Here is a 14,506-nt window from a genome sequence, read left to right on the forward strand (position 1 = left end):
CTAGCCCTGACCCTGAGACTGCCTGCCGTTCTGGATCCTTTACACCCTTTCTGGATTATTGACCCCTGCCTGTCTTGACCTGTCTTTTGCCCGCCCCTTGTTACTTCTACACCATCTGCATCTGGGTCTTACCTAAACGTGATAGTACGAACTGGCCATGACTGACCCAGCAGACTCGGACCAGATGCGCAATTCCCTCGCCTCCGAAGAAGCCATTATTAGAAGGAACGAGGAGTTCCTTCGTGGTCTGATGGACCTTGGCCGAATGTCACGACCAAGCCTTGAACACATTGCTGGAGCAATTCCGTGGGTTGTCGACTAAGCAGCTTACCACAACGGTAACCTCCCAGCCCCTCAGTAACCCGGCTGCAAGCAGTGCCGTCGCCCCGTTTTTCCAGGAACCCCGCTCACCTCCCCAGGAGCACTTCAATGGAGAGTCGGGCACCTGTCGGGAATTTCTCGCTCAGTGATCACTCATCATGGAGCTGCAGCCTTCCTCCTTCCCCTCAGACTGCTCTAAGATAGCATATCTCATCACGCTGATGTCCTGGAGGGTTCTCGCCTGGGCTACGGCAGTATGGGAACAACAGTCTGTATGCTCCAGTCTGGAGGAGTTCGTGGCAGAGGTAAAGAAGGTTTTTGATACTCCATTGTGCAGGAGAGAGGATACCCGTAAGTTACTCCAACTTCGGCAAGGCTCCCTTAGTGTGGCAGACTACGCAGTGGATTTCCGCACATTGGCATCAGCTAGATTTCCGCACACTGTTGTTCCCATCTGTCCTTCTGAGTGTTCCTGGAACCCGGAAGCACTGTTCGACATGTTTCTGCACAGAGTTTCAGAGGAAGTAAAGGACGAACTTGCTGCCCCAGAACTACCGACAGATCTCGACTTGCCCATCGCCTTGACCATTCGGATCAATGAGTGACTATGGGAACAAAGGAAGGAGAGGAGACTCGATTCCACTCGCACGGCCAAGGATTACACCTCGCCTCCGAGCTATCCCCTCGCCTCCGAGCTACACCTCGCCCCGAGAGAACCCAGGGCTACCCAAGTTTTTCTGAGAGTCTCCAAAGGCTGCCGATTCACCTCTTCCCAAACCTATGCAATTAGGCAGAGCTAGGCTGTCTCCAGCTGAATGGTTATACATGCTTCACACTTAGATTTGCCTGTATTGCGGGACTAATGGTCATTTTGTCTCCACCTGTCCACTAAAAGACCAGGCTCACCAGTAGGAGTGAGTACTCTTGTGGGCATAGGGAGGACTGTTCCTCTCTCCCTACTCACATCCCTTTTCATGCCATGTTGCTGTGGGAGAACCAGTCGAAGTCTCTCTGGGTCCTTATTGACTCTGGAGCCGATGAGAGCTTTATGGACGCTCCTCTGGCTTCTGAGCTGGATATCCCTACTCAGCCCCTCTCCATTCCCATGGACGTTAGAGCTCTGGACGGGTGCTCTATAGGCCTGGGTCACCCACAATACTACCCCCATCACCGACCCTATGACTGCGGGATTGATCTTCTCCCAGGCAACATCCGTCCCGGGACGACTGTAATCTCTGTTGGGTCCGGAGACCAAGGCTATGGAGACCTACATTGTGGACACCCTAGCTGCTGGGTTTATCCGTCCTTCTGCCTCCCCCGCCGGCGCAGGGTTCTTCTTTGTGGAGAAGAAGGACAAAACCCTACGCCCGTGCATCGACTACAGAGGTCTCAACGACATCATGGTGAAGAACCACTACCTGCTACCTCTCATCTCCTCGGCCTTCGAGCCGCTCCAGGGTGCCACCGTGTTCTCCAAGCTGGACCTACGGAACACCTACCACCTGGTGCGGATAAGGGAGGGGACGAGTGGAAGACTGCCTTCAACACGGCCAGAGGCCACTACGGGTACCTGGTCATGCCCTTTGGCCTTAAGAATGCCCCTGCTGTCTTCCAGGCTCTGGTTAATGATATTATCTGCGACATGTTGAACTGGTTTGTCTTGGTCTACATTGATGACATCCTCGGCTTCTCCCACTCCACCCAAGAACACGTGGTCCATGTCTGGCAGGTTCTCCAACGCCTCCTGGAGAACCAGCTTTTTGTAAAAGCTGAGAAATGCGAATTCCATCGCTCCACCATCCCCTTTCTGGGTTACATCATCACTGCAGGGAGCGTACAGATGGATCCCGGGAAAGTGAGTGCGGTGGTGGATTGGCCCCAGCCCACGTTTAGAGTTCAGCTGCAGCGGTTCCTGGGCATTGCCAACTTTTATCACCGCTTTATCCGGGTCTACAGCACCCTGGCTTCCCCCTGTCTGCACTCACCTCTCCCAAGGTTCCGTTCATGTGGTGGAGTCACTGGTTGGAAGAGGCAGAACATCCATTCATCGTGTGGACCGACCACAAGAACCTGGAATATCTCCACACCGCCAAGCGTTTCATTTCCAGTTAGGCTAGATGGGCCCTACTGTTCACCCGGTTCAACTTCTCCCTCTCCTACCGGCCAGGATCCAAGAATGTCAAGCCAGATGCACTGTCATGCCGCTATAGCCCCATGACTACTACCCCAGAACCTGAGACCATCCTTCCCACCTCGAGCCTGGCAACGGTACTCAGCTGGGGAATAGGGAAATAGGTTCAGGGGGTGCAGCATTCCCAGCTGAACCCCGGGGGGTTCCAGATAAACAGATGTTCATGCCTGACGTGGTGCGCTCCGCGGTCCTGGAGTGGGCCCACTCCTCCAGGCTTGCCTGCCACCCGGGCTCCCGGTGGACCTTGGCTTTTTTGCGACGACGCTTTTGGTGGCCTACCATGGTTCCTGACGTCTCCACCTTTGTCGTCGCTTGCACGGTCTGTGCACAGAACAAGACCCCTCGACAAGCTCCGGCTGGTCTCCTCCAACTTCTGCCTGTCGCTCATCGCCCCTGGTCTCACATCTCCCTGGACTTTGTCACGGGTCTCCCCCCGTCTGATGGCAACACTGCCATCCTGACCGTGGTGGATCAATTTTCCAAAGCCACCCACTTAATTTCTGTCCTCAAGCTACCCTCTGCCAAGGATACGGCCCAGCTCATGGTGCAGCACGTTTTCCGGATCCATAGGCTGCCCGTGGACATGGTCTCCGACCGGGGTCCTCAGTTCTCATCCCAGTTTGTCCGCCACTGTCGTCGTACCTGGAGAGCCCGGTCGGCCCTCCTCAAGACCACCTCCAGGTATCGACAACAAGCGGATCACCACCGGACCCCGGCTCCCGGTATCGTCTCGGGCAGAAGGTCTGGTTATCCACCCGGGATCTGCCCCTCCGGGTGGAATACCGCAAGCTCTCCCCCCAGTTTATCGGCCCGTTTCCAATCTCCAAAATGAATAGCCCCTCTGCTGTTCATCTTCTGTTGCCCCGTACCCTTCGTATACATCCCACCTTTCATGTGTCCAGAGTTAATCCCATGTCTCACATGGGATTAAGCAAAGGAAGCAAAAAAAGGGAGTTAGGAAAGGTGGAAAGGAGCTAGGAAAGAAAATAGATAAGAAAATGGACATAGGGATGGGGGTGAGGAAAGGGAGGTAGGGAAGGAGGAAAGAAAGCAAGGAGGGAAGTTAGGAAAAGGACGGAAGCTAGGAAAAGAGGAAAGGAAAGGGAGTGAGGAAAGGAATCTAGGAAAGGAAAGAAAGGAAGCTAGGGAAAGGGAGTAAGGAAGTCAGAAAGGAACTAGTAGGGAAGGAAAGGAAGCTAGTAAAAAAGAGGAAAGGAAGCTAGGAAAAGAAGAGCCCATATGTATGTGGTAGGGATTAACCACGGCCAGTAGACGGCGATAGTATTGGTTTAAGTGACAGGCTAGTTTTAGTGACAGGCTACTGCGATCTGCAGCTGGATACTATTACAGGTGACAGTGGAGGGGTGGTGCTCATGTCGTCCCAGGTATAAACATCATAGAGTTAAAGGACTCATCTTTGTATTTGTGCCATTATAGCTTCAGTGACAGCATTGGCTGTAGTAAATGTTCTTCTTCACGATTGGCTGATCCCTCCTGATGACCCAGTTGGACATGACTCCAACAGGGTCACCAAGAGGGATCAGCCAATGAAGTTGGAAGTCACGCCCAGTTGACTACATTAAAATGGGTGAAGCCCTCAACCACGCTGCACATGCCTTTTGGCCACTAAAGTCCTCTATCATTCTCTATGATCAAAACATAACACCAACCACGAACACAGCTCATATCTAAGCACGAGATAATACTTGATAATCTTGCTTTTGCAGGTCAGTAGTAGATCTATCAATAGCCTCAATAATACAATTATTATTTTACATATTATTCCTATATTCTGCTTTCATTTGTAATTCGTGTTTTATCATAGATAATTGACAGTGATGCTTCTTGTTGTGATTCTGAATGCGCATGGATGGGACCGGAATCCATGCTTTGTTGTGATTCTGAATGCACCTGGCGCATGGATGGGACCGGAATCCATGCTTTGTTGTGATTCTGATGCCATGTGAGGAATCGTAGGTGCCTCATTTCAGCGAGTTTACCTCTTCTTTTGACTGCTTTCATGTCAATGCTAATATGGCACAAACTGTAAAGATGTATTTGAAAGACAACAAGTGCTCATTGTGCAAATGTATTAATGTTTTCAATAAACATTTGGAGCATAAACATTGTTTACACATTGTCAACAATCTAAGCCAACCCCGATCTGTTTTCCACCATAGTTGCTCACTCATGGGTTTTGTTTCTAAATAGGCTAACCCACCCATCTATGACTTTCTGTATTATACTTGTGCTAAAAAAAAAAAAAAATTATACTGAGCCATTTACCTTATGTTCCTATTCTTATATTTTATTATTCTTATTGTTTTTTCATTGTTGAGAAGAAATCTGCAAGTAAAGCATTTGGTTGAACTCGAACTTGAAACTTATGCCAAAGCCTAAAAGCCAAATATATATAGCCCTCTGTCTCTCTCTCTCACACACACACACACTCCCCATCCCCTCCCCCTCTTACGGAGACACACGCAAGCACACACTCAGCAGGATTCTCTATTTACATTACACACTTGCCCACACAGCATAGCGTGCTAAACGGACTCAATAACGCCTAGCTTCAAAGTCCCTCCAGGCACGGCGCCCTAAAACACTGGCTGCACCTTCCGAATTAGGTTCATTTGCCTTGGCTACCGATTAGATCACAAGAACACAATTAAACTTTTTGTTCAATATATTACACGATACATAGCCTAGCCTTTCATATGCTATGTTCATATAACATGTAGTTATTATGGTGCATACAGTATGTTCCTATTAAGCACTGTACTTGATTATTTGAGGGTATTTCATCATGCGTGAGTGAGTCAAATAGAAAGAGAGACAGGAAGAGAGAGGCATGAGTGAGTGTCAATCATAGATTTCGTTCGCGTGCGTTCTCAAGTCCAAAGGCACGAAAGGTCGCGAGCTTCGAGGATTTTCTTTGTCTGTCTGAAACGATACTTTACGCCGTTTTATCACGTACCCGTAGTTTAGGGAACAAAGGCGGATAAACCGGCACGAAGTTAGATGTCTACTAGCGAGCGAGTGGGCGATGCAATTTGCATCAGAGGCCGAGTCCGCACGATTCATTGACGGGGTTAAATAGCACCACACGCATGCAGGGAAGAGGTCACTCATTCACTCAGCCAGCCACTCAAACTTAGCAGAGCGCATTAACCCATACAGGCTACACAGACCGAGTCAGAGAGGATGAAATTAGACCAATGATATCAGATAAAAAGCCAAACATGTCGGCCAAATTACATTTACAAACAATATATTTCCTACAATAAATTGCTCTTGCCTCCTGTAATATTTCTAAGCAAAAGGGGGGAAATGCCCCACTGGACTGTCTTGCCGTTGTTTCACATTACTTTAGAGGCGAGGAATTAAACGCACAGACATAACAGACCACAAAGCCATTCCCAAGCTTGATTCCTCTGCTAGGCGTGTTGGTTCCTGAAAAGTGTCTCTCTCTTCCTGCGCTGGGCACAGCAGTTCAGGCAGGCGACGTACTGTGTCATTCTGCGTAAAAACCGGCGCGGTATCCATGGTGACAGACAACGCTTGGATCGCTCTTCCTGGCCAAGCGCACAGAAGGAAACAGCGTAACACTTTTTAGTGAGATAATTGCTGTTTTGCTTCTTTCGTTTCAAGAAAATTGGCCCAATGGGTAGGTAAAGGCGTCTTGTGTTACTGTTGATGATTAGATCAACTATAAAACCAAATCAAAAAGCTTTTTGGTACGTGTATGTGTGGTGAGAGAGAGGCAACAGATTTGTTTTGAAGTTGGTCGTTTGTTCGGGAAGGATAGTTAACCAGCTGACGTTAGCAGACTGCCTCCAACGAAATCCATTTTTGAAACTTGACTTGAGATTTGTCAGTATGCCAAGCAGATGATACCCCCCTAGCCCGCTGCTTTGAAGTGGTGTTATAGCAAACATACAGCTGTCTATCTGTGTGTGTGTGAGAATTGAGAGACAGATAGATCGTGTCTGTGTGTCTGTTTCTCTCTCTCTGTGTGTGTTTCTCTGTGTGTGTGTGTGTGTGTGTGTGTGTATAGCCTGTACGTGCATTTCTCTCACAACTGTGTTCATGCGGAATAGATGAGTCTATGAACAGCTTGTCACTCTCACATTAGAACGATTCGTGGTTCAATCAAGGCTAAAATGGCCAAAATGTCACAGGGAAGGGGTTGTTATGCAAAACTTGTTCTCACGTCTGAATCAGTCCTAAAGGGTGCTTCTACTCCTGGGTAAGCAAGTGAACGAGGACCTAAGTCTTCCTGTTGCATTTCAGGCCAGGGAGGGAGGAGGGACTGCATAGAGGGGGATGGGTCTGTGTTTGTCTGTCTCGTGTGTGTACCCTACATACACACATGCCCTTTCACTCCAATTCCCCCTGATCGTCTGCGAGGGCATATGTCTCACCGCACGCAGGGGTTACCTAGCGGATACCCACTGATCTACATTCAGCTTTGTATTTCCCACCTAATGGTCAAGGTTAAGATTTCGGGAGGGTAAACTGATCTTAGATCTGTGCATCACACACTAGCCCAGCCTAGCATGTCCCCTCAGATGACCAATACCACCCTGTGTGTGTGTGTGTGTGTGTGACAGTCCCCTCAGTGCAGGCCATAGACTAAATACCATAAGCTGTACTGATTCATCTATTAATGTGGCACTGCGAAATGGATTTAATATGGTCAACATCACGCCACCCAGAACCATATATTTAGAGAGAAAAGCTAACTTCTTACATTTACAATATGCACTTACATAGCATTGTTTACATATTCCCAATGTAATTTTAAAGTGGAACTGACTGCATTTGAACAATATGAAACAAACAGACAATCATAATATCTGTATAAAAAAAATTCAAATTCCTAGGTTAAGCTACAAAACTTTCTACTTTCAACTTTCTAAGAGGTTTTAAAAATAGGTTATATTTGACAAAAAAAAATCCATGACATACAGTAATGCATTGTGGGTAGAATAGATGGATGCAGTTCAATGCATGATCAACAATACATTTCTTTGTAGTCCAAAAAATATTGTAAATCACAGCTGGCCTGGTACATTGTTTACTGCCTCCATTTGGGATGCACTGTTTCAGTTTCAATGATTCAATATTTTGGATAAAAACGGACAACTGTAACTAAGGCTGGGAATGTCAATACAATCAAACTAGCAAGGGCAATGATCACAAGTCAGTCATAACGTGGCTAATATACTAGCGTACGTGTCAAACACAATACCTGCTGAACGAATAGGACACACAAGCGAGTATAAATGAGTCAAGAGTTGAGTCATCTACTTTCTGAAATTACAACCTGATACGCTCCCATCGGTGAACTCAACTTGAGTTTGTCTGCTTTCGTTTGTCTGGTTTACAGCGCGCAGCGGAGGGAAAGTGTACAGACACATTCTACAGTCCTAGCCAGGCTACTAGAATGTTGTACAGACCCATTCTACAGTCCTAGCCAGGCTACTAGAATGTTGTACAGACACATTCTACAGTCCTAGCCAGGCTACTAGAATGTTGTACAGACCCATTCTACAGTCCTAGCCAGGCTACTAGAATGTTGTACAGACACATTCTACAGTCCTAGCCAGGCTACTAGAATGTTGTACAGACACATTCTACAGTCCTAGCCAGGCTACTAGAATGTTGTACAGACCCATTCTACAGTCCTAGCCAGGCTACTAGAATGTTGTACAGACACATTCTACAGTCCTAGCCAGGCTACTAGAATGTTGTACAGACACATTCTACAGTCCTAGCCAGGCTACTAGAATGTTGTACAGACCCATTCTACAGTCCTAGCCAGGCTACTAGAATGTTGTACAGACACATTCTACAGTCCTAGCAAGGCTACTAGAATGTTGTACAGACACATTCTACAGTCCTAGCCAGGCTACTAGAATGTTGTACAGACACATTCTACAGTCCTAGCCAGGCTACTAGAATGTTGTACAGACACATTCTACAGTCCTAGCCAGGCTACTAGAATGTTGTACAGACCCATTCTACAGTCCTAGCCAGGCTACTAGAATGTTGTACAGACCCATTCTACAGTCCTAGCCAGGCTACTAGAATGTTGTACAGACACATTCTACAGTCCTAGCCAGGCTACTAGAATGTTGTACAGACCCATTCTACAGTCCTAGCCAGGCTACTAGAATGTTGTACAGACCCATTCTACAGTCCTAGCCAGGCTACTAGAATGTTGTACAGACACATTCTACAGTCCTAGCCAGGCTACTAGAATGTTGTACAGACCCATTCTACAGTCCTAGCCAGGTTACTAGAATGTTGTACAGACACATTCTACAGTCCTAGCCAGGCTACTAGAATGTTGTACAGACACATTCTACAGTCCTAGCCAGGCTACTAGAATGTTGTACAGACACATTCTACAGTCCTAGCCAGGCTACTAGAATGTTGTACAGACCCATTCTACAGTCCTAGCCAGGCTACTAGAATGTTGTACAGACCCATTCTACAGTCCTAGCCAGGCTACTAGAATGTTGTACAGACACATTCTACAGTCCTAGCCAGGCTACTAGAATGTTGTACAGACCCATTCTACAGTCCTAGCCAGGCTACTAGAATGTTGTACAGACACATTCTACAGTCCTAGCCAGGCTACTAGAATGTTGTACAGACACATTCTACAGTCCTAGCCAGGCTACTAGAATGTTGTACAGACCCATTCTACAGTCCTAGCCAGGCTACTAGAATGTTGTACAGACCCATTCTACAGTCCTAGCCAGGCTACTAGAATGTTGTACAGACACATTCTACAGTCCTAGCCAGGCTACTAGAATGTTGTACAGACACATTCTACAGTCCTAGCCAGGCTACTAGAATGTTGTACAGACCCATTCTACAGTCCTAGCCAGGCTACTAGAATGTTGTACAGACACATTCTACAGTCCTAGCCAGGTTACTAGAATGTTGTACAGACCCATTCTACAGTCCTAGCCAGGCTACTAGAATGTTGTACAGACCCATTCTACAGTCCTAGCCAGGCTACTAGAATGTTGTACAGACCCATTCTACAGTCCTAGCCAGGCTACTAGAATGTTGTACAGACACATTCTACAGTCCTAGCCAGGCTACTAGAATGTTGTACAGACCCATTCTACAGTCCTAGCCAGGCTACTAGAATGTTGTACAGACACATTCTACAGTCCTAGCCAGGCTACTAGAATGTTGTACAGACACATTCTACAGTCCTAGCCAGGCTACTAGAATGTTGTACAGACCCATTCTACAGTCCTAGCCAGGCTACTAGAATGTTGTACAGACCCATTCTACAGTCCTAGCCAGGCTACTAGAATGTTGTACAAACACATTCTACAGTCCTAGCCAGGCTACTAGAATGTTGTACAGACACATTCTACAGTCCTAGCCAGGCTACTAGAATGTTGTACAGACCCATTCTACAGTCCTAGCCAGGCTACTAGAATGTTGTACAGACACATTCTACAGTCCTAGCCAGGCTACTAGAATGTTGTACAGACACATTCTACAGTCCTAGCCAGGCTACTAGAATGTTGTACAGACCCATTCTACAGTCCTAGCCAGGCTACTAGAATGTTGTACAGACACATTCTACAGTCCTAGCCAGGCTACTAGAATGTTGTACAGACCCATTCTACAGTCCTAGCCAGGCTACTAGAATGTTGTACAGACACATTCTACAGTCCTAGCCAGGCTACTAGAATGTTGTACAGACACATTCTACAGTCCTAGCCAGGCTACTAGAATGTTGTACAGACCCATTCTACAGTCCTAGCCAGGCTACTAGAATGTTGTACAGACCCATTCTACAGTCCTAGCCAGGCTACTAGAATGTTGTACAGACACATTCTACAGTCCTAGCCAGGCTACTAGAATGTTGTACAGACACATTCTACAGTCCTAGCCAGGCTACTAGAATGTTGTACAGACCCATTCTACAGTCCTAGCCAGGCTACTAGAATGTTGTACAGACCCATTCTACAGTCCTAGCCAGGCTACTAGAATGTTGTACAGACCCATTCTACAGTCCTAGCCAGGCTACTAGAATGTTGTACAGACACATTCTACAGTCCTAGCCAGGCTACTAGAATGTTGTACAGACCCATTCTACAGTCCTAGCCAGGCTACTAGAATGTTGTACAGACACATTCTACAGTCCTAGCCAGGCTACTAGAATGTTGTACAGACACATTCTACAGTCCTAGCCAGGCTACTAGAATGTTGTACAGACACATTCTACAGTCCTAGCCAGGCTACTAGAATGTTGTACAGACCCATTCTACAGTCATTCTACAGTCCTAGCCAGGCTACTAGAATGTTGTACAGACCCATTCTACAGTCCTAGCCAGGCTACTAGAATGTTGTACAGACACATTCTACAGTCCTAGCCAGGCTACTAGAATGTTGTACAGACACATTCTACAGTCCTAGCCAGGCTACTAGAATGTTGTACAGACACATTCTACAGTCCTAGCCAGGCTACTAGAATGTTGTACAGACACATTCTACAGTCCTAGCCAGGCTACTAGAATGTTGTACAGACCCATTCTACAGTCCTAGCCAGGCTACTAGAATGTTGTACAGACACATTCTACAGTCCTAGTCAGGCTACTAGAATGTTGTACAGACCCATTCTACAGTCCTAGCCAGGTTACTAGAATGTTGTACAGACACATTCTACAGTCCTAGTCAGGCTACTAGAATGTTGTACAGACCCATTCTACAGTCCTAGCCAGGTTACTAGAATGTTGTACAGACACATTCTACAGTCCTAGCCAGGCTACTAGAATGTTGTACAGACCCATTCTACAGTCCTAGCCAGGCTACTAGAATGTTGTACAGACACATTCTACAGTCCTAGCCAGGCTACTAGAATGTTGTACAGACCCATTCTACAGTCCTAGCCAGGCTACTAGAATGTTGTACAGACACATTCTACAGTCCTAGCCAGGCTACTAGAATGTTGTACAGACCCATTCTACAGTCCTAGCCAGGCTACTAGAATGTTGTACAGACACATTCTACAGTCCTAGCCAGGCTACTAGAATGTTGTACAGACACATTCTACAGTCCTAGCCAGGCTACTAGAATGTTGTACAGACACATTCTACAGTCCTAGCCAGGCTACTAGAATGTTGTACAGACCCATTCTACAGTCCTAGCCAGGCTACTAGAATGTTGTACAGACACATTCTACAGTCCTAGCCAGGCTACTAGAATGTTGTACAGACACATTCTACAGTCCTAGCCAGGCTACTAGAATGTTGTACAGACAGACATTCTACAGTCCTAGCCAGGCTACTAGAATGTTGTACAGACCCATTCTACAGTCCTAGCCAGGCTACTAGAATGTTGTACAGACACATTCTACAGTCCTAGCCAGGCTACTAGAATGTTGTACAGACCCATTCTACAGTCCTAGCCAGGCTACTAGAATGTTGTACAGACACATTCTACAGTCCTAGCCAGGCTACTAGAATGTTGTACAGACCCATTCTACAGTCCTAGCCAGGTTACTAGAATGTTGTACAGACACATTCTACAGTCCTAGCCAGGCTACTAGAATGTTGTACAGACCCATTCTACAGTCCTAGCCAGGCTACTAGAATGTTGTACAGACACATTCTACAGTCCTAGCCAGGCTACTAGAATGTTGTACAGACACATTCTACAGTCCTAGCCAGGCTACTAGAATGTTGTACAGACCCATTCTACAGTCCTAGCCAGGTTACTAGAATGTTGTACAGACCCATTCTACAGTCCTAGCCAGGCTACTAGAATGTTGTACAGACCATTCTACAGTCCTAGCCAGGCTACTAGAATGTTGTACAGACACATTCTACAGTCCTAGCCAGGTTAGTAGAATGTTGTACAGACACATTCTACAGTCCTAGCCAGGCTACTAGAATGTTGTACAGACACATTCTACAGTCCTAGCCAGGCTACTAGAATGTTGTACAGACCATTCTACAGTCCTAGCCAGGCTACTAGAATGTTGTACAGACACATTCTACAGTCCTAGCCAGGCTACTAGAATGTTGTACAGACACATTCTACAGTCCTAGCCAGGCTACTAGAATGTTGTACAGACACATTCTACAGTCCTAGCCAGGCTACTAGAATGTTGTACAGACACATTCTACAGTCCTAGCCAGGCTACTAGAATGTTGTACAGACCCATTCTACAGTCCTAGCCAGGCTACTAGAATGTTGTACAGACCCATTCTACAGTCCTAGCCAGGCTACTAGAATGTTGTACAGACACATTCTACAGTCCTAGCCAGGCTACTAGAATGTTGTACAGACCCATTCTACAGTCCTAGCCAGGCTACTAGAATGTTGTACAGACACATTCTACAGTCCTAGCCAGGCTACTAGAATGTTGTACAGACCCATTCTACAGTCCTAGCCAGGCTACTAGAATGTTGTACAGACCCATTCTACAGTCCTAGCCAGGCTACTAGAATGTTGTACAGACACATTCTACAGTCCTAGCCAGGCTACTAGAATGTTGTACAGACACATTCTACAGTCCTAGCCAGGCTACTAGAATGTTGTACAGACACATTCTACAGTCCTAGCCAGGCTACTAGAATGTTGTACAGACACATTCTACAGTCCTAGCCAGGCTACTAGAATGTTGTACAGACACATAGGTTACTAGAATGTTGCAGACTGGCTTCTGTTTTTAAAGGTTGGAAATAACAAAAACCTGCAACAAAACAACATGCAAAGGAGAAACATGTAGGCCTTTTACCGAGACGTTTCAGTAGTAGCCTCGGCTGGCTACTCGGCCTTTTACCGAGACGTTTCAGTAGTAGCCTCGGCTGGCTACTCGGCCTTTTACCGAGACGTTTCAGTAGTAGCCTCGGCTGGGTACTCGGCCTTTTCCCGAGACGTTTCAGTAGTAGCCTCGGCTGGCTACTCGGCCTTTTACCGAGACGTTTCAGTAGTAGCCTCGGCTGGGTACTCAGCCTTTTACCGAGACGTTTCAGTAGTAGCCTCGGCTGGCTACTCGGCCTTTTACCGAGACGTTTCAGTAGTAGCCTCGAGGCTGGCTAGCCTCTGCCGGCCTTTACCGAGACGTTTCATTAGTAGCCTGGGCTGGGTTTACTAGTAGCCTTTTACCGAGACGTTTCAGTAGTAGCCTTGGCTGGCTACTCGGCCTTTTACCGAGACATTTCAGTAGTAGCCTTGGCTGGCTACTCGGCCTTTTACCGAGACGTTTCAGTAGTAGCCTCGGCTGGCTACTCGGCCTTTTACAGAGACGTTTCAGTAGTAGCCTCGGCTGGCTACTCGGCCTTTTACAGAGACGTTTCAGTAAAGTAGCCTCGGCTGGCTACTCGGCCTTTTACAGAGACGTTTCAGTAGTAGCCTCGGCTGGCTACTCAACCTCAATACATGTTGAGAGCACCACACAGCGATGCTGCCTTGAACCGCGCCGGTGATCCATCCAGCGCAAAAACACCTTTTAAGTTGACATGTTACAACAAACGTTTCACGAATGCCTTACTATACGTAATTCCCGAGCATTTATGAAAACAAGCATATCTAAGTGCTCCCTTGTCAGAAGGTCAAACGGAAGAGGTGACCTATTCTTCCCGGGTGTACAGATTTTAATACGATTTCATGTTGCTGAAACGATGTCAGTTCCACTTTAAATGGGGATCCAACATGGCTGCCATGTCATGTTGTAGAGTCATGTAAACGCATCATAACGCAGAAACCTCATTGGCCCAAAAACCTCGAAACACATTGCTCTTGATTTACCCTCCCAGTCACCTCAGACATGAACCACTTTCATCATGTAACAACATACAATGCATAGGCCCACTGACAGACCAGTCTGGTCTCATTAGCTTTAGGACTGGGGTGAACCCCTCCCCACAGGACCACCTCAACCTTTACTCTGTAACTTTACAGTATATCAACCTTAAAGTCTGAGGTTTGAGACAAGGCCTTTGCATC

At 46.9% G+C, this 14,506-nt stretch overlaps 1 protein-coding gene across 1 annotated transcript in view; it reads left to right on the forward strand.

The window, feature by feature from the left end:
* Positions 1-5,910: 5,910 nt before the first annotated feature.
* Positions 5,911-14,506, forward strand: part of lekr1 (Leucine-, glutamate- and lysine-rich protein 1) — a 171,804-nt gene continuing 163,208 nt past the window's right edge. Inside the window, exon 1 of the mRNA XM_065024974.1 lies at positions 5,911-6,179. Within this exon, the coding sequence (XP_064881046.1) occupies positions 6,176-6,179 (4 nt within the window). The 5' untranslated portion in view covers positions 5,911-6,175. The remainder of the gene's footprint in view (positions 6,180-14,506) is intronic.

Source organism: Oncorhynchus nerka, linkage group LG11 (assembly GCF_034236695.1).
Source record: "Oncorhynchus nerka isolate Pitt River linkage group LG11, Oner_Uvic_2.0, whole genome shotgun sequence".
Classification (NCBI taxonomy): domain Eukaryota; kingdom Metazoa; phylum Chordata; class Actinopteri; order Salmoniformes; family Salmonidae; genus Oncorhynchus; species Oncorhynchus nerka.